The sequence below is a fragment of the Choloepus didactylus genome, chromosome 8 (genome assembly GCF_015220235.1).
Source record: "Choloepus didactylus isolate mChoDid1 chromosome 8, mChoDid1.pri, whole genome shotgun sequence".
NCBI classification, from domain to species: Eukaryota; Metazoa; Chordata; class Mammalia; order Pilosa; family Megalonychidae; genus Choloepus; species Choloepus didactylus.
The window spans coordinates 21,052,690-21,079,765 of record NC_051314.1 but is presented as its reverse complement, the minus strand read 5'-3'; the positions used below and the strand labels follow the sequence as shown (position 1 = coordinate 21,079,765).

The 27,076-nt window shown below is 38.6% G+C and overlaps 1 protein-coding gene across 1 annotated transcript; it reads right to left on the bottom strand.

Moving 5' to 3' along the window:
• Positions 1 to 26,879, bottom strand: RTCB (RNA 2',3'-cyclic phosphate and 5'-OH ligase). The gene is made up of 12 exons (XM_037847814.1): positions 26,686 to 26,879; positions 24,030 to 24,108; positions 22,834 to 22,901; positions 21,602 to 21,701; positions 19,614 to 19,770; positions 16,418 to 16,574; positions 15,378 to 15,537; positions 13,885 to 14,060; positions 13,200 to 13,388; positions 12,419 to 12,529; positions 10,843 to 10,962; positions 1 to 1,842 (listed from the first exon to the last, which is right to left on the bottom strand). The coding sequence occupies exons 1-12, from the start codon at positions 26,776 to 26,778 to the stop codon at positions 1,735 to 1,737; spliced, it is 1,518 nt and encodes a 505-aa protein (XP_037703742.1). The 5' UTR covers positions 26,779 to 26,879; the 3' UTR covers positions 1 to 1,734.
• Between the last annotated feature and the right edge of the window lie 197 nt (positions 26,880 to 27,076).

The following is a 27,076-nucleotide window of genomic DNA, read 5'->3' as shown; positions in this document are numbered from 1 at the left end:
TTCAGGTTCAATTCAGCATTTATTGTCAAGTGGCTTTCACCACCATCCATGGGAAAATAAAATCTTTAAAATAAGGAAAACAACGTTTCTACCTCCCATTTTGAACATGAAATATTAACCACTACTTTCTATGGTCATGAATAGGGCCACGTTCACCAGAGAATGAAAAGTTTATTAAAGCAGAAAACTCCATGACAGAAATGATTCTTCTATTTCTCCTCCTCATCTATTTCCCTTTTGCCCTCCTAAAGAGGAACTTTCAAAGCACTGAATCAAATTCAATTTTACATATTCCAAATGAGCTATGGCATTTCCTGTACCGACATCACATAGCTTTAGGAGCAGACCTTGTTCTGAACTGGCTCTGAGTAACATCATGATGCAAGCCCCAGTTCCATGAGTCTACACAGATACTCTGAACTTGCCTCATCTCCACAGAGCCCAGCACCCTGCTGGAAGCCTGTTTCTCATCTTTAAGTGCCCCTTGCGTTCACTGGTAGATTTGCATACTTCACTATTTCCTAACTCATACATTTTCCTGAGGAAGTCTACTCTTTCCCAGCCTTCCAAGAGCAGCATTTAGAAGGTACTCCAACGGGGGTTTTGGTTATAAGTTGAAAGATAAGTTTTAAGAAAGAATGTTTTTAAGCTGAGCCTCTAAAGGTAACCTGGGGGAAAACAATCAAACAACACCAACACTGCTTGAAGTAAATCAAATACAAATACTATTTTTTTAAGCTATAAAATATTAAGCACAAAATATAAACAGAATATTGTAATTATTAGATTTTTCTATTTTATTGGCTGTTCAGACTCAACTAAGGCTTCAGAAGCCTACAACTATAGTCCTTTAGCAACTTGGAAGTTTCACATCACATAACATGAAATCCTATCAGGTTGCACAGGACTTTCGACCTGCCAACATAGAGCAATTGTTAACATCCAGTGGTGGTCATTTAGTGCTATTACAGCAACTCAATAGTAAAAAGGAAAGATATTCAGTATAACATTAGGGTTCTCTGCTGCTGCTGTGGAAGGCATTATTTAGAAGTTTGCGAGGTCAGGCCTAATTAATGACATGTATCAGCAGATACCATTTGGCAATAAGTAAAAACTCTGCCTTGTATCTAGAATGAGAAAGGTAGCAAATCAATGAAAAACTATTTTCCCCTTTGGGACCCTATTCCTAAACCTCCATACATGCTCCCCTCCCTCAATGCATCCCCAAGTAAGAATGGCTTTTAGGGTTTTGCTCAGTTGGGGGAATGAGTTAGGAGGGTACTGGGCCTGGCTGAATGGACAAAGGGAGGGAAGAAAGGAAACATTCCAAAATTTTCTTATTTAAGAGAATGTTCCTCATGACATCTCTCAGGATGTAAACAGAGCTTGGTGTAAAAAAAAATTAATTCTGGGGATTAAAGACTTGTATGACTGAATAAGGCAGTTTCTTGACCCACTCTCACCCCCTAAAAGATTTTCCTAAAAACCTGTGGGACAACTGAGGAGGAAGCATATTTATCCCTTTCCAAATGGGAGCAACGTGACTCCTCTAGGAAGGTTATTTTAGCCCCCGAAAGCAGCAGCCTCCTGCCAGCCATTCTGAAATGGACAGTTATAGCTGTACACTCTGGAAATTGTCAAGTCTTTTGCATGTGATGTCTGAAGAGTGTGTCAGTCCATTTCCACGTTAGGGCTGGTGAAGGTACCTGGGGTCTGGCAGTCCTGGTCCAGGCCCTACCCTTTGATCACAGCAATCGGTCGCAGTTTGATGGCCTTCTTGCTGATTCCAGCGTCGTGGCAGGTGTTCACCACATCGGTCACATTCTTGTACGATTCAGGAGCCTGCAAGTGGAGGATTAAGCATTTTAAAAGTCCGCTTAAGGAGGCGGGGCAAGATGGCGGACTGGTGAGCTCTATGTTCTAGTTATTCCTCCAGGAAAGTAGGTAGAAAGACAGGAACTGCGTGGACTGGACACCACAGAGCAATCTGACTTTGGGCATACTTCATACAACACTCATGAAAACGTGGAACTGCTGAGATCAGCGAAATCTGTAAGTTTCTGTGGCCAGGGGACCCGCACCCCCCCCCCCCACCAGGCTCAGTCCCATGGGAGGAGGGGCTGTCAGCTCCGGGAAGGAGAAGGGAGAACTGCAGTGGCAGACCTTATCAGAAACTCATTCTACTGATCCAAACTCCAACCATAGATAGACTGAGACCAGACACCAGAAAATCTGAGAGCAGCCAGCCCAGCAGAGAGGAGACAGGCATAGAAAAAAACAGCACGAAAAACTCCAAAATAAAAGCGGAGGATTTTTGGAGTTCTGGTGAACATAGAAAGGGGAAGGGCAGAGCTCACGCCTTGAGGCTCATATGCAAATCCCGAAGAAAAGCTGATCTCTCTGCCCTGTGGACCTTTCCTTAATGGCCCTAATTGCTTTGTCTCTTAGCATTTCAATAACCCATTAGATCTGTGAGGAGGACCCCCCCCTCTTTTTTTTTTAAATCCTTTTTTCTTTTTCTAAAACAATTACTCTAAGAAGCCCAATACAGAAAGCTTTAAAGACTTGCAATTTGGGCAGGTCAAGACAAGAGCAGAACTAAGAGAGCTCTGAGACAAAAGGCAATAATCCAGTGGCTGAGAAAATTCACTAAACACCACAACTTCCCAAGAAAAGGGGGGTGTCCGCTCACAGCCATCATCCTGGTGGACAGGAAACACTCCTGTCCATCACCAGCCCCACAGCCCAGAGCTGCCCCAGACAACCCAGTGTGACGGAAGTGCTTCAAATAACAGGCACACACCACAAAACTGGGCTCGGACATTAGCCTTCCCTGCAACCTCAGCTGATTGTCCCAGAGTTGGGAAGGTGGAGCAGTGTGAATTAACAAAGCCCCATTCAGCCATCATTGCAGCAGACTGGGAGCCTCCCTACACAGCCCAGCAGCCCAGAACCGTCCTGGGGGGACGGCACTCACCTGTGACATAGCACAGTCATCCCTCAACAGAGGACCAGGGGGTGCACGGCCTGGAAGAGAGACCCACTTGCAAGTCTCAGGAGCCATACGCCAATACCAAGGACTTGTGGGTCAGTGGCAGAGACAAACTGTGGCAGGACTGAACTGAAGGATTAGACTATTGCAGCAGCTTTAAAACTCCAGGATCACCAGGGAGATTTGATTGTTAGAGCCACCCCCCCTCCCTGACTGCCCAGAAACACGCCCCATATACAGGGTGGGCAACACCAACTACACACGCAAGCTTGGTACACCAATTGGACCCCACAAGACTCACTCCCCCACTCACCACAAAGGCAAAGCAGGGGAGAACTGGCTTCTGGAGAACAGGTGGCTCGCGGACGCCACCTGCTGGTTAGTTAGAGAAAGCATACTCCACGAAGCTGTAGATCTGATAAATTAGAGATAAGGACTTCAATTGGTCTACAAATCCTAAAAGAACCCTATCAAGTTCAGCAAATGCCAAGAGGCCAAAAACAACAGAAAATTCTAAAGCATATGAAAAAACCAAACGATATGGATAACCCAAGCCCAAGCACCCAAATCAAAAGATCAGAAGAGACACAGCACCTAGAGCAGCTACTCAAAGAACTAAAGATGAACAATGAGACCATAGTACACGATAAAAAGGATATCAAGAAGACCCTAGAAGAGCATAAAGAAGACATTGCAAGACTAAATAAAAAAACGGATGATCTTATGGAAATTAAAGAAACTGTTGACTAAATTAAAAAGATTCTGGACACTCATAGTACAACACTAGAGGAAGCTGAACAACGAATCAGTGACCTGGAAGATGACAGAATGGAAAATGAAAGCATCAAAGAAAGAATGGGGAAGAAAATTGAAAAAAATCGAAACGGACCTCAGGGATATGATAGATAATATAAAACGTCCGAATATAAGACTCATTGGTGTTCCAGAAGGGGAAGAAAAGGATAAAGGTCTAGGAAGAGTATTCAAAGAAATTGTTGGGGAAAACCTCCCAAATCTTCTAAACAACATAAATACACAAATCATAAATGCTCAGCGAACTCCAAATAGAATAAATCCAAATAAACCCACTCCAAGACATATTCTGATCACACTGTCAAACACGGAAGAGAAGGAGCAAGTTCTGAAAGCAGCAAGAGAAAAGCAATTCACCACATACAAAGGAAACAGCATAAGACTAAGTAGTGACTACTCAGCGGCCACCATGGAGGCAAGAAGGCAGTGGCACGATATATTTAAAATTCTGAGTGAGAAAAATTTCCAACCAAGAATACTTTATCCAGCAAAGCTCTCCTTCAAATTTGAGGGAGAGCTTAAATTTTTCACAGCCAAACAAATGCTGAGAGAATTTGCTAACAAGAGACCTGCCCTACTGGAGATACTAAAGGGAGCCCTACAGACAGAGAAACAAAGAAAGGACAAAGAGACTTGGAGAAAGGTTCAGTACTAAAGAGATTCGGTATGGGTACAATAAAGGATATTAATAGAGAGAGGGGAAAAATATATATGACAAACATAAACCAAAGGATAAGATGGCTGATTGAAGAAATGCCTTCACAGTTATAACGTTGAATGTAAATGGATTAAACTCCCAAATTAAAAGATATAGATTCACAGAATGGATCAAAAAAAAATGAACCATCAATATGTTGCATACAAGAGACTCATCTTAGACACAGGGACACAAAGAAATTGAAAGTGAAAGGATGGAAAAAAATATTTCATGCAAGCTACAGACAAAAGAAAGCAGGTGTAACAATATTAATCTCAGATAAAATAGACTTTAAATGCAGGGATGTTTTGAGAGACAAAGAAGGCCACTACATACTAATAAAAGGGCAATTCAACAAGAAGAAATAACAATCATAAATGTCTATGCACCCAATCAAGGTGCCACAAAATACATGAGAGAAACACTGGCAAAACTAAAGGAAGCAATTCATGTTTCCACAATAATTGTGGGAGACTTCAACACATCACTCTCTCCTATATATAGATCAACCAGACAGAAGACCAATAAGGAAATTGAAAACCTAAACAATCTGATAAATGAATTAGATTTAACAGACATATACAGAACATTACATCCCAAATCACCAGGATACACATACTTTTCTAGTGCTCACGGAACTTTCTCCAGAATAGATCATATGCTGGGACATAAAACAAGCCTCAATAAATGTAAAAAGATTGAAATTATTCAAAGCACATTCTCTGACCACAATGGAATACAATTAGAAGTCAATAACCATCGGAGACTTAGAAAACTCACAAATACCTGGAGGTTAAACAACACACTCCTAAACAATCAGTGGGTTAAAGAAGAAATAGCAAGAGAAATTGCTAAATATATAGAGATGAATGAAAATGAGAACACAACATACCAAAACCTCTGGGATGCAGCAAAAGCAGTGCTGAGGAGGAAATTTGTAGCACTAAACACATATATTAAAAAGGAAGAAAGAGCCAAAATCAAAGAACTGATGCATCAACTGAAGAAGCTAGAAAATGAACAGCAAACCAATCCTAAACCAAGTAGAAGAAAAGAAATAACAAGGATTAAAGCAGAAATAAATGACATAGAGAACAAAAAAACAACAGACAGGATAAATATCACCAAAAGTTGGTTCTTTGAGAAGATCAACAAGATTGACAAGCCCCTAGCTAGACTGACAAAATCAAAAAGAGAGAAGACCCATATAAACAAAATAATGAATGAAAAAGGTGACATAACTGCAGATCCTGAAGAAATTAAAAAAATTATAAGACGATACTATGAACAACTGTATGGCAACAAACTGGATAATGTAGAGGAAATGGACAATTTCCTGGAAACATATGAACAACCTAGACTGACCAGAGAAGAAATAGAAGACCTCAATCAACCCATCACAAGCAAAGAGATCCAATCAGTCAACAAAAATCTTCCCACAAATAAATGCCCAGGGCCAGATGGCTTCACAGGGGAATTCTACCAAACTTTCCAGAAAGAACTGACACCAATCTTACTCAAACTCTTTCTAAACATTGAAGAAAATGGAACACTACCTAACTCATTTTATGAAGCTAACATCAATCTAATACCAAAACCAGGCAAAGATGCTACAAAAAAGGATAACTACCGGCCAATCTCCATAATGAATATAGATGCAAAAATCCTCAACAAAATACTTGCAAATCGAATCCAAAGACACATTAAAAAAATCATACACCATGAACAAGTGAGGTTCATTCCAGGCATGCAAGGATGGCTCAACATAAGAAAATCAATCAATGTATTACAACACATTAACAATTCAAAAGGGAAAAATCAAATGATCACCTCAATAGATGCTGAAAAAGCATTTGACAAAATCCAACATCCGTTTTTGATAAAAACACTTCAAAAGGTAGGAATTGAAGGAAACTTCCTCAATATGATAAAGAGCATATATGAAAAACCCACAGCCAGCATAGACTGAAAGCCTTCCCTCTAAGATCCCTCTAAGATCAGGAACAAGACAAAGATGCCCGCTGTCACCACTGTTATTCAACATTGTGCTCGAAGTGCTAGCCAGGGCAATCCGGCAAGACAAAGAAATAAAAAGCATCCAAATTGGAAAAGAAGAAGTAAAACTGTCATTGTTTGCAGATGATATTATCTTATATCTGGAAAACCCTGAGAGATCGACGATACAGCTACTAGAGCTAATAAACAAATTTAGCAAAGTAGCAGGATATAAGATTAATGCACATAAGTCAATAATGTTTCTATATGCTAGAAATGAACAAACTGAAGAGACACTCAAGAAAAAGATACCATTTTCAATAGCAACTAAAAAAATCAAGTACCTAAGAATAAACTTAACCAAAGATGTAAAAGACCTATACAAAGAAAAGTACATAACTCTACTAAAAGAAATAGAAGGGGACCTTAAAAGATGGAAAAATATTCCATGTTCATGAACAGGAAGGCTAAATGTCATTAAGATGTCAATTCTACCCAAACTCATCTACAGATTCAATGCAATCCCAATCAAAATTCCAACAACCTACTTTGCAGACTTGGAAAAGCTAGTTATCAAATTTATTTGGAAAGGGAAGATGCCTCGAATTGCTAAAGACACTCTAAAAAAGAAAAACGAAGTGGGAGGACTTACACTCCCTGACTTTGAAGCTTATTATAAAGCCACAGTTGTCAAAACAGCATGGTACTGGCACAAAGATAGACATATAGATCAATGGAATCGAATTGAGAATTCAGAGATAGACCCTCAGATCTATGGCCGACTGATCTTTGATAAGGCCCCCAAAGTCACTGAACTGAGTCATAATGGTCTTTTCAACAAATGGGGCTGGGAGAGTTGGATATCCATATCCAAAAGAATGAAAGAGGACCCCTACCTCACCCCCTACACAAAAATTAACTCAAAATGGACCAAAGATCTCAATATAAAAGAAAGTACCATAAAACTCCTAGAAGATAATGTAGGAAAATATCTTCAAGACCTTGTATTAGGCGGCCACTTCCTAGACTTTACACCCAAAGCACAAGCAACAAAAGGAAAAATAGATAAATGGGAACTCCTCAAGCTTAGAAGTTTCTGCACCTCAAAGGAATTTCTCAAAAAGGTAAAGAGGCAGCCAACTCAATGGGAAAAAATTTTTGGAAACCATATATCTGACAAAAGACTGATATCTTGCATATATAAAGAAATCCTACAACTCAATGACAATAGAACAGACAGCCCAATTATAAAATGGGCAAAAGATATGAAAAGACAGTTCTCTGAAGAGGAAATACAAATGGCCAAGAAACATATGAAAAAATGTTCAGCTTCACTAGCTATTAGAGAGATGCAAATTAAGACCACAATGAGATACCATCTAACACCGATTAGAGTGGCTACCATTAAACAAACAGGAAACTACAAATGCTGGAGGGGACGTGGAGAAATTGGAACTCTTATTCATTGTTGGTGGGACTGTATAATGGTTCAGCCACTCTGGAAGTCATTCTGGCAGTTCCTTAGAAAACTAGATACAGAGTTACAGTTCGATCCAGCGACTGCACTTCTCGGTATATACCCGGAAGATCGGAAAGCAGTGACACGAACAGATACCTGCACGCCAATGTTCATAGCAGCATTATTCACAATTGCCAAGAGATGGAAACAACCCAAATGTCCTTCAACAGATGAGTGGATAAATAAAATGTGGTATATACACACGATGGAATACTACACGGCAGTAAGAAGGAACAATCTCGTGAAACATATGACAACATGGATGAACCTTGAAGACACAATGCCGAGCGAAATAAGCCAGGCACAAAAAGAGAAATATTATATGCTACCACTAATGTGAACTTTGAAAAATGTAAAACAAATGGTTTATAATGTAGAATGTACGGGAACTAGCAATAGAGAGCAATTAAGGAAGGGGGAACAATAATCCAAGAAGAACAGATAAGCTATTTAACGTTCTGGCGATGCCCAGGAATGACTATGGTCTGTTAATTTCTGATGGATATAGTAGGACCAAGTTCACAGAAATGTTGCTATATTAGGTAACTTTCTTGGGGTAAAGTAGGAACATGTTGGAAGTTAAGCAGTTATCTTAGGTTAGTTGTCTTTTTCTTACTCCCTTGCTATGGTCTCTTTGAAATGTTGTTTTATTGTATGTTTTGTTTTGTTTTGTTTTTTCAATTTTTTTTTTCATACAGGTGATTTAAAAAAGAAAAGAAAGTTAAAAAAAAACAAAAAAGGAAAAAAAATATGTAGTGCCCCCTTGAGGAGCCTGTGGAGAATGCAGGGGTATTGGCCTACCCCACCTCGATGGTTGCTAACATGACCACAGACATAGGGGACTGGTGGTTTGATGGGTTGAGCCCTCTACCATAGGTTTTACCCTTGGGAAGACGGTTGCTGCAAAGGAGAGGCTAGGCCTCCCTAAGGCTGTGCCTAAGAGCCTTCTCCCGAATGCCTCTTTGTTGCTCAGATGTGACCCTCTCTCTCTAGCTAAGCCAACTTGAAAGGTGAAATCACTGCCCTCCCCCCTACATGGGATCAGACACCCAGGGGAGTGAATCTCCCTGGCAACGTGGAATATGACTCCCGGGGAGGAATGTAGACCTGGCATCGTGGGATGGAGAACATCTTCTTGACCAAAAGGGGGATGTGAAAGGAAATGAAATAAGCTTCAGTGGCAGAGAGATTCCAAAAGGAGCCGAGAGGTCACTCTGATGGGCACTCTTATGCACAATTTAGACAACCCTTTTTAGGGTCTAAAGAATTGGGGTAGCTGGTGGTGGATACCTGAAACTATCAAACTACAACCCAGAACCCATGAATCTTGAAGACAATTGTATAAAAATGTAGCTTATGAGGGGTGACAGTGGGATTGGGAAAGCCATAAGGACCACACTCACCTTTGTCTAGTTTATAGATGGATGAGTAGAAAAACAGGGGAAGGAAACAAACAAACAAAGGTACCCAGTGTTCTTTTTACTTCAATTGCTCTTTTTCACTTTAATTACTATTCTTGTTATTTTTGTGTGTGTGCTAATGAAGGTGTCAGGGATTGATTTAGGTGATGAATGTACAACTATGTAATGGTACTGTGAACAATCGAATGTACGATTTGTTTTGCGTGACTGCGTGGTATGTGACTATATCTCAATAAAATGGAGATTAAAAAAAAAAAGTATTTGTAAGGTTCGTGATACTAAGGTTGCCAAGTTGCAATTATATCCCACTTATTTAACTTGTCTTATTATAGAATCACAGTTCCCCTGGTTTGCTGATTTCATAGTAATTCCAATAAAAGAATTAACTATAAAAAAAAAAAGTGTACTTAAAATGCAATCTTGAAAAGCATTATGCTTCATTTGCAATTAAAGGAATGCAAATGCAATTTTTTTTTTGGTCAATAAAATTAGTAAAGATTAAAAAAATGACTCTACTCAATGCTGATAAGAGGTAGTGAGATAGACTCCATCCTATCATTTTCTGTATTTCCCAAATTTTCTTCAGAGAAAATGTTACTGAATAAAACATACACACCAATACCATTAGTGGTAATTATCTCTGGGTGATGGCATTATCGACAATTTTAATTTTTCTTCACCTATTTCTTCAGTTATCAAAATTTCTACACTGAACATGTATTACCTTTATAATAAGGGAAAAGTTATTACATTCAAATATATAACTACATAACTAGAGCTATAAATGTGTATATATTCAGACATATTTATTTATGTGGGTTCCTAGTAAGACCACCACTCCTCCTTCCCACCTGACATTCACTGCTGTCTTAGCACTATTAGAATTAATTTTATCGGACACATCCTTTATGTCAACACAAGCAACTTAGGCCTCCTAGACTCATTTCTCCAGGGACATGTACATACCCTTTTCTTTCCCATTACTTCCAATTTCAGAAACTATTCCACTGTGGCCTTGGGAATTCCTTTCACTGGGTCAAGTACAAAACCCCTTCTCTATGCTCACCCTCATCTCTGAACGTTCTCTTCACCTTCTTGTTTGAACTGAAAGGTCTCTCCTGAGAATATTACTCTCTCCTCCAGGTATCTCAAGTAGCATCCAAACCATCTCTATTTTATTAACGATGAGCTGTCATACCCTTTGACTCAGTTATTCTACCTTTGGAACTTTATTCTAATTATTAAACATTTGGAAAAAAGCTTCATGCTGTGAATATACTCATTAAAGCTTTACTTATAGTAGCAAAATATCGGAAGCTAGTAATTCCGAAAATTGTTGCCCGTGTACTGGCATAAACTATAAATAGTTCTCTGCTAAGTAACATTACCAAAATATTTCTCTTACCTCTTCCATAACCAGTTTGGGTGAGGCAACACGGATCGCAATTCCCATATCTGCCAATTTGTCTAAGACATCCTGGAAATCTAAATTACGTCGAGATTTTGCTCGGGACAATGCACGGCCCTAGAATGAGAAAAGGAATGAACTTCACTTTAAAAATAAAGAGCTAAATTTTATGTTTGACCCCAGGAACTACTGGAGCCCTTAGGATTAATATACATGCCTTTTCCTTGATCTTTTTAAAGTTAAAAAAAAAAGTTCATGGAAAAATCTTCCTTTTCCAGGTTTGTCAACTTTATTATGTGTCTCTTGTCATAAGCCTCAACATATCCTTTGGAAAGTAAACTTCTACCCATACAAAGCATTTTGGATTTCAAGTTTTATCTTTGTGTGTTTCTAGTTATATTGAATTAATTAATTATAATTTTAATATGAACATAATTATAAACAGTATGTCCATCATTACAAAAACTTTGTGCTCTTTGTGGAGTTTAAATCGGTTTTCTCAAACTTGGTACATACCAATGCTCTGAACCAGAAAATTCTTTGTTGTGGGGGCTGTCCTGTGCATTTTAAGACATTTAGCAGCATTCCTGATGCTATACCCACTAGATACTAGTGGCACCCCTCTATTTGCAACAAACTTGTCTAAAGACATTGTCAAACATCCTTAAGTGAGGAGGCCCTAAATCAACCCCAGTTCAGAATCACTGGGACAAAGCTGAGAATTGGGAAGTAGCTGGAAACAAAAAAAGACGAGAAAAAAAGTAGGGTTAGAACGTATTTGTGAGGGTCTGTCCTAGGAGAAGGCTATTACACATAGTTTCTACTTCCCACACCAGAACTAGCTAAGCACTCTGATAGCTTTAGAACAGGGGTTGGCAAACTATAGCTCTGGCCCATTACCTGTTTTTATAAATAGTTTTATTGGAATACAAAACTATTTATTGATGTATTTTGTCTATGGCTGCTTTTGCACTACAATAGCAGAGTTGAGTTGCTGTGACAAAGACTGTATGACTTACAAAGCTTAAAATATTCATTACTTATTCCTGCATAGAAGAAATTTGTCAACCCTTGGCTTTGAAGATGAACGGCAATGTATTGACATGGGCGTGCAGTCCATAGACGGTGGATTCTGGTTTGCAAATATGGCCTATCCCTCTGATTTTGAGTGGACCCAGACAGTAGGAAGGAGCAAATTATGCAAATGACCAGCTCCAGTCAATCACTGAGATGAGCCAAGATGTAAATGTGCACCATTTAGTTACATCAATTATAAACAGTCACAGCAAGCTCAGCGCAGCTAGGGTGGCAATTTTCTTGTCTGAATTTTTCAGACTTGCAAAGAACAGAGACCCTGGCATGACCATGACCCCATTAAGGAAGAGAAACTAGAGAACCTCAGTCATTTCACTAAGTAGTGACCAAATTATGGGGAATAAATTCAGGTAGAACACAAGATAGACCCAAACCTCAACTTTGTTAGGGCTCAGTCAGGTATGCATACTCATGTCAAAATGCAAAACAACTACTAAACTGGAAGAAGCATTTCTAAGTAGGTTTCCATTTTCCTTACCGCTCCATGACAGGTTGTTCCAAAGGTTTCCGTCATTCCCTGTTCAGTGCCCGTAAGAACGTAACTACAGGTTCCCATAGTGCCTCCAATAAGTACTGGTTGTCCTGTGAGCTGATGATGTACACAAACCGAACAGGTCAAAATCTAGTAAAGCATAAGTTTACAATACCTAAGATTTAAATTTTCACCTGCACTGTAGGATTATAAATAAATCTGGGCCTCTTACAACTGTATTAAGAAGCTATTTTGATTCTTTTGACAAATGGGAGGAAAGGAGAGGAGAAGTGACAATGTGAGGATCAGGAAAGATGCAAAAGACACACTGAATGTAAGAGCAAAGTACAATTCAAATGTGTAGGCAACAGTTACAATAAGGACTATCCTGGTCAAAATACCTGCCCTCTTGGGCTTCAGCTTTCTCATCTGTAAACGAGAGAACAGATACCAAAAGGATAAGAGAAATGTGAAATTTCAAGTTTAATCTCATCCTGTCTTTGCAACACTCTAGAATGTCCTCCAATAATCCAATGGTCTTAAAAAGGTAATCTTAATTCATTTTACCGCAGTAAAATACACTTCATACAGCACTTTTTGAAACAGCATATTGCCAAGCAGATGATGGGGAAAGGGTCACTGCTTCAGACAAGAACAGACTCACTGTTCCCAAGGGTGACAGATTGTTTCTTTTCAGTTGCTGCTTTCTTGTTCCAATTCATCCACGTTCAGAGCCATCTAAACCATGCCCCCACCACTTAAAATCACAAATGCAGGTGCTACTTACCTGGTAGTCAACAGCAATGAGGGGGTGGTGGGGAGGGAATGCTCGGGTGGACCCCTTCCTGTGGACTAATAGTGTCCGCTCCTTTCCATCCACCACATGCTGCTCTACTTTGGCAATATTGTGGGAAACATCATAGATCACGTGTAGGTCCAAGTCATCAGGGGTTGTGTTGAAGACTTTGGCAAAAGCCTAAGAGGAAAAAGCTTAAGCTAAAAACAGTCAGAATCAGCTCTTTCAAACTTATTTCAGCTAGCCTGTTCCTGAAAGGAGTAAGGAATTTAAGATTTCCAAAACAGCAGTATTATTAATCTTTACATAAACTGCCTTTTACACCACATAGCAAATTCTTGGCTCCATAAATTCCAACTCTGATTGAAAAGCTGCCTGGCTGCTCCTTCCCCAGCCTTCTACTCTCACTGAATGGCACCTCTATCCACTTCTCCACACGAGGCAAACTCTAAAAAAAATAATTCTTGACTTCTCTTCTTTCCTCATGCCGTAAGCCCAGTATTCTACTGATTTAGTTTAAGACACCAAAAGCTTGGATACTTTTCCAATACTCTGAATATTTGTTATGTAAAATTCCAAAACTAAATCCCACAGACTTTGATTTGATTCTACTATGTTTTAAAGCACTTAACTTCATCTTGACTAAATCAGAACAAATGGGCAAGCTCAAGTGTACCTGACGAGTTAAGAAGGTCATGGACGAGCGGTTGACCCAGGCATAATTTCCAGCCGCTGCCATTCCCTTCAGGTAGTCCTGACCCTCGGCAGAGGCAATTCGAGCACAAGCCAGCTGACGGTCATTGACTATAATTTTGTCTCTCTTCATGGCTTTTTCCATAGCTACCAGTGCATCTGGAACAGGAGAGCAACAAACCCAAATAAGCCACTTTTCCTTTATAATTCAGATTTGCAAAAAGGTAGACTACATTTAAACCTACGAAACAACAAAATCAAGAAAAATACAACGTCCTCTTTGTAGTTCATCTATTTGCTCAGTCAATATATTTGTCACAGAGTACTGTGACACAAGTTGTGTGCGGTACAAAGATAACACTGCTCTCAGGGACTCTGCGGCCTTGTAAAGGGAATGAGATGTGTATATAATTAGCAACAGAATGATCCTAGTTACTACTTTCCCATGTGTGAATGAATGGAAATGCAAGTTGTAAACTACATTTTGTCACCATCATGTTTAAAAGAAAGTAATTTTAGTGCCTTAATATAATTTGGGACCTGGAAACAAACTGCTAAATCTTCTGTGGGAAAATTAAATTCACGACAAAGTGCAACTCAGCAGAATGTACAGATACACTAGTCAATGCTTCACATATTTGCTAGATTAAATATTCTACAGGGCCAGCCTGGCACAAATTATTATATTCTCATAGGGTAAAATACTCACACAAGACTGAACTATAACATGAGATTTAAGTTTATAGTAATTTTCATGTATCTCTATAGCTTTTCATATATTCATAAATCCTTTCATCCCCCTTTTGAGCCATCCACAGTGACCTATTCACTATTTCCCCCTACCTCCTGCTTCTGTTCATGTTTTGTCATTAATGTCCTTTGTATGATTCAAACGGCACATACATGTCAAGCCCAGCTCAAATGTTACATGAAGTCATTCCTGAAATATTTTACCTAAATACATTACATTTATTTGGCCTTTCCTGGTATTTTGTCCATTACCACCATCTATGATTACTTTTTCTTTTTAATGAACATGACTTAGCTCCTTTATAAGACAATATGAGGGCAGAGTCCCTCTCTATTTCATCCTTGAATTCACCATAACACGTAACTCAGTGTCTTGTACAACAGGCATCCAATATATATTTGCTGAATGAAGTAGTAATAACCATAATAGCAACCAGAGCCAACATTTATTGAGTGCTTACCAAGTGTCAGGCACTGACTTTGGTGCTATACATACATTATTTTTTCTCCCACAATACTATATGGAATAATTATTATTCCCATTTTTTTTTCAGATGAGGCAGCTAAGACCCAGTGAAGTAATTTTACTTGTTTTCACACTGTTAGTTCAGAGAACCAGGATACAGACGCAGGCTGTACAGCTGTAGAGGCATCTCTCTTAAACCTCACTCTTGTTCACCATAAAATGCACATTTTAGCACCAAACCAAAAATGGGATTTTTATACCTGTGGCTACTTGGTGGCCTAAGCCTCTGCTGCCACTGTGGATCATCACGCACACCTGCCCCTTATGGTCGATGCCCATTTTCTTAGCAGCATACTCATTGAAAATCTCATCCACAACCTGGATTTCTGCATAGTGGTTGCCTGCTCCCAAGGTCCCCAGCTGCAAATTCAAAAATGCCTGGTAAAAGAGCTTATATACAAATTATGTATTTAAAAAATCCATTTAAAAGTAAATAGGTAAAAACAAACCAACAACAACAATACCCACCACAAATGTTTCCTGTAACAAAAAATTTTCTAAGCCTTAGAAATGCTCCATTCATTTAGAGCAATGTTCTACACAACAAAAATGTGGACCAACTCCACAAGTTAACTGTGATGTCATAATCTACTTGAGGTACACACATACAAAATGCTTCACAAACCAAAAAAACCCAGGTCGTTAAAATAGTACATGAAGAAATTTGGGGATGAACCCTGATGAATGCTGATTCTTAGACAAGGTCCAAGTTTTCAAAAATAGGATTTTTGAAACATCTGTAAGTTCATGACACTAACAGTTATTCATCATTCAGAGAATATATCCTATAATTGAAGCTCACAGATGAGAACCATGGATCAATCATGCTGTTAGATCTGATTATCTAAATTTTCAGTTGAGAAAATTAGGTCAAGAGAGGCAGAGACTTGCCCAAGATCTCAGTGAATTAGTGGCAAAGCCATCACAATTAGCTGTAAATGTCAAACCTCTGGTATATTCTCATCTCATGGAGACCCTAACTGACAAGAGACACCCTAGTACCTCTTTACATCTCAGGTGACAGAAAGCTTCGGGCTGACTAAATATGTTGATTGTCAAACTATATACATAAGTAATTTTGACATATATTGTAAGTCTTATATCCTGTTTCTCTCTCATCCACTTCTAATTCATGATTATCTTGTTTCATGAACATTTATAGCTCCTGATATCTTTTAAGAATAAAAATGAAGCATAAATAAATAAAAATTGACATGCTGCCCCTCTAAAAGGGAGTTACCTGAGGAAGGCCTCTTTTTTTGGCCCTTGCAGAGACCTTATTGGGGTCAGCTTGCAGCATCCTTCCATACTCCTCACAGTGCTCCTTATCTTCAGCCCAGGCATAGCCTTCTCTTAAGGACCAGTCCACACCCATCTCCAAGGCCTCCTCCAGATCTCTAAAGTGAGTTGTAATGAGTTAGTTATTGAACAGAGAAAGAAGATCAAAACCTAAGGATGACCACATCACAAAATGGCAGAGAACACTAAATTTATAATCTCTTATGTATGAGGCACTGTGCTCAAGCTAGATATGGAGTTTAGGCTCTCAGCACCATTAGTTTTTTGAGGGACGCAGTCTCATAAATAACTGCAATATAAAATAGTAAATCCTGTTATCAGAGAGGATTATAATTCTACCTGATATTTAGCCCCTTGTACCTTTCAAAGCATTTTGCATTAGATTTGCTTCTCTGATCCTTAAGTCTGTGAGGTGGTTATTAAGCAAAATCACCCCCAAAAAATTATGAAAAATTAGTCAAATAACAAAGACACCTATATTTCCTCAGGGGACACAGATTAAATTTTTTTTTTTTTAAAGTGGCTATACATTTTAAAAAATGTAATCTTATCGAGATGTATTCACACACCATAGAAACTGTCCAAAGTATACAACTGCTGGCTCACAGTGTCATCACACAGTTTGGCATACAGTCCCATGATCAATTTTAGAACATTTTCATTACTCCAGGAAAAAAAAAAAAAAAAACAAAAAAGAAAACTCAAATCTTCCCATACCCCTTATTCTCCCCTATTACTGACCCACAGTATTGGCATAGTGTATTTGTTATTGCTGATGAAAGAGTTTTAAAATATTACTGTTAACTATAGACCATAGTTTGCAATAGGTACATTTCCCCCCAGGTACCTGTTATTAACTCCTTGTAATAGTGTCATACATCTGCTCTAGTTCAGGAAAGAACTTTTTAATATTTGTACAGTTAATCATGGACGTTGTATACCATAAGATTCACTGTTATACATTCCCATTTTTCACAGGTTAAATTTTAATGTCTCCTTCCACCTTGACAGAAGTCAGTGTGGCTTTATTGCACCTTCATTAAATCCTTACATGGGAAGAACGTCAATCTTCCTCCATCCAAGTTCTAGTCCTATTCCAAAGCACTAAGAGGAAAAATTAAAATTTTCAATGTTCTCTTCCCAGCACCCCAGGTGACAGCTGATTTTAAACATTATCAGGACAAAATTACCTATCTAAACTATCTGTAAAGATGCTTGGAATTTATTTATGTGTTCCATCTATGCTTCTCAAAGTGGGGCTGCAGGTCAGAGATCACACAAACAGAATAGGCATCTTCAAGGAGTGTCAATTTTACTTTAAGTGTATTGGGGGTGGGGAAGAGGTATGTAATATTAAGAGTTAATACTTATAAACATTTTTGTATATATATATATTCATAGATAAATTTGAATACAATGTATAATTCACATGAACTTTAAAGATAATAAAGATGTCAAACTCTTCTGCTATTAAAAGACTGAAAAGTTTAAGGTATACAGTGGTAAAAAGGATTAATTCTACTTTTTACATGTGTTATCAGAATAAAAAAAAATCCCACAGAACTGTACAACAGAGAGTGAACCCTATGGACTATAATTATTATTTCAGCAACTATAAGAAAGGTACCACACTAATGCAAGATGTTAATAATAGGGAAAACTATGTGGGGTGGGGTGGAGGTGGAAGTACAGGGTCATAGGGGAACCCTGTACTTTCTGCATGATTTTTCTGTACCTACAACTGCTCTTAAAAAAAAAAAAAAAAAACACCTTAGTTAATTAAAAGTTGAAGGTGCACTGCTTTATATGTGCTGCCACTGTACAGTCAATTGTCATCTGAAAGGTAGTTGCACTGTAGCCTTCTATTTAAGGCAAAGTCCTGGGTAAATAAGTTGAATGACAAAAGTCAGAGGGATTCAGAAATTCAGAATACAGTTTCTGAAGTCAAAGGATCTTTGATTTATCTTTTGCTTCTCACATGTGGCCTCTCTCGCGCTAAGCCAACACTGCAGGTAAACTCACTGCCCTCCCTACTACGCCGGACGTGAATCCCAGGGGTGTGGCTTTCCCTGGCAACGTGGGACATGACCTGTGGGGATGAGCTTGGCCCTGGCATTGTGTGATTAAGAAAGCCTTGGACCAAAAGGGGGAAGCAAAATGAAATAAAGTTTCAGTCGCTGAGAGATCTCAAATAGAGTAGAGAGGTCATTCTGGAGGTAATTCTTATGCATTATATAGATACCCCTTTTTAGTTTTTAGTGTATTGGAATAGCTAGAAGGAAATACCTGAAACTGCTGAACTGCAACCCAGTAGCCTTGATTCTTGAAGACGACTGTATAACTATATAGCTTACACTGTGTGACTATGTGATTATGAAAACTTTGTGGCTCCTACTCCCTTTATACAGTGTATGGACAGATGAATAGAAAAGTAAACAGAAAAAAAAATAAATGAATAGGGATGGATGGGGGGATGGGATGTTTTGGGTGTTCTTTTTCCACTTTAACTTTTATTCTTATTCTTTTTTGTGTAAGGTAATGAAAATGATCAAAAATTGAATGTGGTGATGAATGCGTAACTGTATGGTGGTGCTGTGAACAACTGATTGTGCACCGGGGATGACTGTATGGTTTGTGAATATATCTCAATAAAATTGAATTTAAAAAAAAATTGAGTTAAAATAAAAAGGATTATTGGTTTAAATCTTGACTTTACTGGCTAGCTTACATACCATTTCAACTCTGAAATAATTTCTTGTCTCTCTAAACCTTTCTTCACTTGTAAATTAGGGTTATTTCCTTGTAAATATTTGGGTTATTGTGTTGATAAAATGACATGATGCACGTACACTATAGCAGAATGCCTTACATATTGGAAGTGCTCAATACCTATCAGCAGCTATTCTTCTATTATAATTTCTACTACTATATGTCAAAAGCCATTATAATGAACATCAGTTGATGAATGTCTCTAATAAATGAGCTAGACCTGATGCTTACATAAACAATTCACTGTTACTTCCTATACAGTGACTGGACAACCCACCGTCTCCCAAGTGCCTCATATTGGAAGTGAATGTGAGGGTCATGAAGTCATGATGTCTCTCAATCCATTTACTGGAAACTTGTGCTCTTACTTGGCATTCATTGGGATGACACCTTTTGATCCTACCCCAACAGGAATGTGGTCAAACATAGCTTGGGCAAGTTGCTCCTTCACAGGCTGGACATCACTTTCATCTAAATTCGTTCTTAGCAAGCGGACACCGCAATTGATGTCAAATCCGACACCACCTACAAAATGTAGAAAAGTTATTTAAATATTAGCAAAACCAAGTGATTGGGCATTGTTACCTGTGGTTTCTCATCATTAATAAAGGGTTAAAAATAGAGTCATTCTATTGAAGTTAACTATGTTTTAAGTGGCCATCAAAGTGGTTCTCTGCTGGATAAAGTCTGATGACACCAAAACACCTAAAAAATATACATACTAAAGATAATATTTGGGCCAGGAAGGCAGTGCCAAACAATGAATAACATCTAAATTAGAGATCTAAATGTGAATTATGTGTTCTTTTTGTTTTAATCCCTCTGGTTAGGGGTTTATGAATTCTATTAGTCTTTTCAAACAACTAACTTCAGGTTATGTGGATACTTTCTATCGTGTATCTTTTCATTTCATGAATTTGGCTGTTATTACTTCCATCTTTCCAATTTCTTTGGGTCTAATTTGTTGTTCTTTTCCTAACTTTTTTTCTTTCCTAATTTGTGCATTTACTGCCATAAATTAGCAATTAGCAGTGCTCATTTGCTGCTAATTGTGGTGTCAGCAGTAACCTACAATTTTTAGATATAAGTATCTTTTATTACAGTTAAAAATACTTTCTAATTTCTACTATAATTTCTTCTTTGACCCACAGGTAACTTAAAAAACACAGGGCTTTTCTAGGCTTTTTTTTTTTTTTTCTTTTTTCCTTTTTGTTTAATGATTTCTAACTTAATTCCACTGTGTTAAGATAATGTTCTCTATGTCAGAGGTTCTTAAAGAGGTCCAGAGACCTCTGGGGGGAGAGTGGGCAGGGGCCATTCAAGTCCACAGGACTAATTTTATAATAATGCTAAGATATTATTTGCCTTTTTTAGCCTCATTCTCTCATGAGGTTACAGTGAAGTTTTCCAAAGGCTATGTGACATATGATGACAGCTTTGCTCTGATAATGAAACATGTACTTGCATATTCCTGTGTTTTAAACATTTCTCAGTTTTGCTTTCTAGTATGGTAAACATTGATAGATACAACTCACATAAACAACAAAGCTATGGAGCGCAATCCTCAATAATTTTTAAGAGCATCAAGGGATTCCTGAGTCCAAAAATTTGAGAATTCCTACTCTGTATGATTTCAGTGATTTGAAATTTGAGGTCTGCTTATGGCTCAGCACATGGGCAATTCTGGTAAATGATCTAGTGCCCTTGAAAACAGTGTGTGATCTGCAATGCTTGGATGCAATGTAAGTGTGTGCACATACAACCACACACATGTCATAGGTCAAGGTGTCAAGTCTGATAACTGTATTGTTTAAATCTTCTATATATTCTTACTGATTGAATTTGTCGTTACGTCAAGAAAAAAACTATGCTAAATGCTGGACTTCTCTCTTCCTCTGGGTCTTGGCCTCAAATTCTCACTGCCTTGGTAGCTTTCCAGTCTTCAAACAGAAGTTTTTATATTTTGCCCAGTCTTTCATTTTTTGAAAGTGAAGATATTACTTCTGGAGTGGAAATGTTTTCAGTGAAGGCATCCCACAGCAGAAAAGATACATACAATTAGAGATGTATAAAAATGATGATGATGAGAGCAAACACTTACTGAGTACATACTGTGTGCCTAGCACTATCCTAAGAATCCTATATGTAGGAGCCCAGTAAATTTTCACTAAATATGTTTTGCTTGATTTTTTAAGTCTCTTAGTGCCCATAAAAGTAAATGAGAAGAAAGGAAATGCTATAACATGTCAAGACTGAGAGATGCACACACAAAAAAGAAGCCGCCCTCTATCTCAGCAAGGTTGTAACTCACAGAGAGAAGCCACACACCTGATGTCAGATGTACACAGTGACTTACCTGGGGATACCACTGCTTCAGAGTCATTCATATCAAAGGCTGCCATATTCCCAATAGCAAACCCATAACCTGAATGTACATCAGGTAGCCCAATAGACCGCTGAAAGAGAAACAGAAAACAAAATACAGCTTTCTCAGTCTGGCACTCTGGTTGCCTGATGGATCTGATAGATTCTCAAATACGCTGCAGGCTATAGCCTTCCCCAAAACAAGATTCTGTTTTCATGAAATCTGCTCTATTGGTGGATATTAGGTGTTAAAACTTCTAATTACAAAGCTAAATATAGAGGAGGAAACCTTTTAATAAGTCTGACCATTAACTAAGGAAACCCCAAACAGAAAAGCCTCAGAATATAAGAGGACCACGTAATAACTTTAAATTAAAATTTAAAGATGATCTTAAGACATTGGCAAATTATGGTCACAGTGGTTTAAGAAGCGAGAAATACCCAATTTATATAGGTTCTTACTGTTTAAGCAATCAGAAAAATGTAATTCACTGGACAGTCTGGATACCATATTCTTTCTATATATCTGGGGCCTGGAAAAGGATTCTGAACAGAAAGAATGCAGTTCAAACATGGTAAAGACAAATGGAGACAACCAGACACTCCCTACTTTCTTAAATGCACAAAGCACGTCTTTTCATTTTTCAAGTGTTCAGTATAGTAACTGTTTGAAGAATTCGAAAAATGTTTGTTGAATGGATTCATTTTCAACATCTACCTCCAATGGCAGAATCTGAATGCTAGATTGTGGTGGTGGTGGTGGGGGGCATTCACACCATCCAGTTTCATCCCTGTGTTATCACCACCACACTCCTTTTCCAATCGTGTCCAGGAGAGCTCTGCTGTCCTCTCTCCCTCTCCTCAATTCTAACACTTAAACTTCTTCCCACTCCTTCTCTAACCTTCCTCTTGAATAGGGCTGTGGAGAAACCTACAATGGTGGGGCACCAATCCAGGAATAATGATGTACTAAAACAAAGAAAGAAGAAAACATAAAAACTACTTCAAAGGCTCTTGAAAGCTTATAGATTCTAGCCAAAGGAAATCAGAAACGGAGCTGTTATCCAGATTAAAGCATTTCTTTAAGTCCCATGGTTATTTCTAGATGCTCAAAGGTCACTATCTAAATGCCAGCACTATCAGTTAGGCATGGCCATTCACCCATTCAACCCACTTTTAGAGTAAGAGGAAATATAAATGATTCGAGCTCTGAACATGACTCACATGGACAATCCCAGGCAGGGCAGCCACGTTGCCAATCTGTTTCATGGCTGGCAGAAAGCCACCAACGCCTGGAGATAAAAATTCAGTATTAGAAAATACAACACATTTACTTTTTAGCAAAAGGTATACTCATATATTTCTAGATTACATTAAGTGAAGAGGGAGTGGTTAGGGCTACCAAAACAATGAAGTCTAAAAGGACATTTGGGATGGAAGTGGAAAGGGAGCTTCTTCAAGGAGGAAGCACATGCCCAGGAAAGGCAGTAAGGCCACCAGACTAATTACAAACATGTCAGTGTTCTGTGCAAACAATGAAGAGATCATTTGCAATGTTATATTGAAAACATAATTATTAAACTTTATGTTGTCAATACATAAAAAATGTATTCTTTCAATAGCTCAAATTATTTTTTAAAAAATTCAGCGCTGGTTTTATTCTAAATGCCAAAGAAAGGCGATGTGGCAGAACAGGGGAAACAATGGATTGAGTGCCAGGGGATGAGGGCTCCAGTCCCAGATCTGTCCCTTGGTAGCTACGTCCTTTTAGGCAAGTCAGCACACCTTTGAGGGGAACAGGGGATTCAGTTTGCTGACCTAAAAAATAAGGTTTAACCTAGATGATTTCTATCCCGCCATTATCATTAGAGCATTGTATTAGAACTTTATTCACTTATCTCTAAACTTTGCTGCAGCTCTGCAAGATAGGTGTAATAAGCCCTATTTACAGATGAGATCACCAAAACTCAGTGACGTTAATATACTGGGCTAAGAACAATGGCTGAATTCTGGCTCTTTCACTAAGAAGTTGCCTGATCTTAGGCAAAAACTACTTAATCTCACTGAGCCTTGACTTTCACACTTGTAAAATGGAAATTATTTTCTGCTTAGAGTTACTCTAAGTATTACATGAGCTAATGTATTTAAAGCTCTTAGTAAGGGCCTGGAACATAGTACATACTCAATAAACTGTACCTGTTATTATTCTCCAAAGTCAGCTGAGATGATTTTACTCAGCTCCAAATCCTTTTCACAAGGCCAAGTGGCTAACTGAATGACTGTAAATATGGAATTTTTTTTATATCATTTCAAGTCTTGATCATGCATTGACAAGATTTTTGAATTACAATTATTTGAGTTATTTCTTCACAGGGAAGACACTGACTGTACCACCATGGGTGAAACTCCAATGTACTTACCACCACCTCGACAGGCATTCCTTAACTCCTCAAACATTAATTTTTCCAGAGCATCATTCACATAGAAAACTCCTTCCACCTGGTACCAAACAAAAAGAAAACCTATGTTTGAGCATATATATATGATATAGAGGCACTGGATATAATACACTGTATGCAATATTTATTTCGCTTTGCTCGTTAGAAAATACTTTTTCATTACCATAAGCAAGCAGAGAACTTACCAAAGACCATCGGATATTTCCATCTTTTAATATGCCTTAAAATTGTATTTCACAAAGTTCACAAATCGTTTTGTGTTTATTCTCCTAACAAAACCACATTTAAGAATTCAACAAACTTTTTTTGTGATAAAGAAGTCTTTCAATTATGCTCTAATAAAGGCCAAAGGTCTCAACACTCTTATGGTTCTAAAACATCAATGGGTTTTAAAAAAACAGAAGAATCATGCAACTCAAATTCTAAACACAAAAATGCAGTCACCTATCTTTAGAGTATTTTTTTTCTGGGTTTAAAGCAACAGAAATTACAATTTATTGTGGCCTGTGCTGATTTACAAATCCATACTTAAATAAGTAAGTAAAAAAGAACTTAACATGGAGCTCTGTGCTCCATTCTACTCCAGTTAAAAGGATAAGGGAACTTGAAATGGAGGCACACAGAAAGAAAAGATGCAATTATCTAACACCAAAGGCCAGAACACTTTTATCAGAGAACAGCCCAGAACTGGAGAGCCAAAGGTTTAACAAGTAAACTTATTTCTCTTAGAGAAAGATCACTTCATTACTTGTATATGAATAAGAATACCAGCTGATGGAAAATGTCTCCAATACAATTTTTTTTAATTCACCAAACATTTACTGAGGAGTTACTATGGGTCTCAGGCATGTATCTGGCACTAAGAGGAGATACAAAGTACGTGACAAGATACTGCTTTTGAGAAACTTCTGGTCTACTAGGCAGCCTAGATAAGAAAACTAAAGTGCAATGAGGCAAGTGCTCTGTTAGAAATACACAGTGCTATGGAATAATGCAATTAGGTAGTGGCTAAGTAGCATAGGTAGTAAGGAAGGCCTCTTAGAGGTCCTGTTTTGTTGTCTCATTTAAGACAAGAGACATTACTAGAACCACTGAACATACAGGAACTGAGCACAAAATTGACATGAAGATTGGAGGGGAATGCTTTTAAGGAACAGGAAGATTTTTAGTGTGGCATGTGGATTTTAAGAGACTGGAGAGTAAGTTAGAAAAACAATTATTAGTGTGGAAATTCACTGTTCTCATGAGGATGGGAACAGAATTCAGGCTTAGCATAGAAACCAGTTTAACTTTTTAAGAGCAGTATGTCAACAGTTCACTCTCTATCCTCAAGGAAATGGTGGTGGTGGTTGGTTTTGCACACATACTTAAAATCAGAACTGCCTAGTAATATGACACTTGCTGCTATATAGAATTCAGTGTGTGCACCCAAAGTTAAGTGAGAATTGCTGCTGGACAATGACAGGATGTTATGATGATAACCTTAAGATGATCATCTCATAGTGTTTCTTATTCTCTACTTCCTTCAGAGACCCAGTTTCCACATATAGAAACTGACCAAATGGAAGACCTAGCAGAAAGGAGTGTTATCACTGCACACTACTTTCTTCTCTCCATGTCTAGCTTAGTACTTTATTCACAGGGGACATTTTGTAAGCTTTGATTTTGAATAAAAGAATGGAGTGGGCTATTAGGAACTTTCATGTTTTTGTTTCTTTTTTAACCAAGACTTGGTATTGCAAATCTTCTGGGCCATGCATGGCACCTTAAATGATTTCAAAGGTCATTCAACAACATATGCACCAAGACCTCACAAATGCTTTAAGAGAATATACTGAACAAAAAGGGCTATGAAACCCAAGTGAAACAGTGAGCGTCGGCTTTCAAACTCTTTGTTCTTGGGTTTCCAAGTCTCCATCTGGGATTTACTGTTGCATCAGGGGAAATATAATTGAACTGGGCAATGAGTCCTGGATAAGCTTCTTACCAGGTGGGTAGTAGAAGGTAAGTCCTGTAAAGTTAATATTTAAAGTAAAAAAGAAAGAAAAAATCATCCCTTGCCTTGTTAATCCTCTGGGCTCTTTCAAGGAACAAAATCCTTTTACTAAAAACCAACACGGAGTACTGAATGCTAAAAACTTGATTCAGCAAGCTCAAGTCTGCAAATGCCATAAAAAAGACCAGCATGACTCAGAGGGCTGAGTTCCTCTGAGTTCCAGTCCCAGCACCTAAAATTCAGGACTGCTTGTGCCACCTCGAAAAAGATCACTGATGTCTCCGAGGTGTAGGAACATAACACATCTCACGATAAGTTTATGGGACTGAACTCATTTGTACTCTGAACACTTTTCAAACGCCAATTTAGTATTTATTTGGATTCCCTAGACACAGTCCACTCGTCCTCGTGCTTTGGAGATGTCTCCTGCAGGAAGAAGAGTGGACTGCCCCGAGGACCGGAAGAGGTTTCCGGAAGGTGGGGGTGGGAGTAGGAAGGTAGAAGCAGGTCTCGGGCGGGATCCGAGGAGCGCTGAGGAGGCCGATCCCGGGCGGGGAGGGAGGCGCCGCGTCCTCCCGAGCTGAGCAGGCCTAGCCGCAGGGTCCCGCTCCCCCGCCTCACCTGCATGTTGGGCACGAAGCCCTTCTTGATCCTCCAGCAGTTTTTGTTGATCTTTTCCAAAAACTGTAGCTCATCATTGTAGTTGCGACTCATGGCGGCGACCACGGCGACAGAAAGTCCTAATGCCGCTTTGAAGAGCAGCTGCCGCGCTGTCCCACGTCCCCCAGCAAGGTTTCTGGAATCCAACGCGCAGGCGTGGTCGGCTCCGCGGGGAGGATGAGCGACGGCAAGCGCAGGGGCTCGAAACGCTTCGCACCAATCGCTTTTCTCTTGTTGAGTTAAACTGCCCTCTAGTGTTTACCTTTTTGAATCTCCGCTAGTTGTTCTAGACCAATGGTAAACTCAATGCAGCTATTTTAGTATTTTCTACTTATTCTTAGTTTTGGAAGTG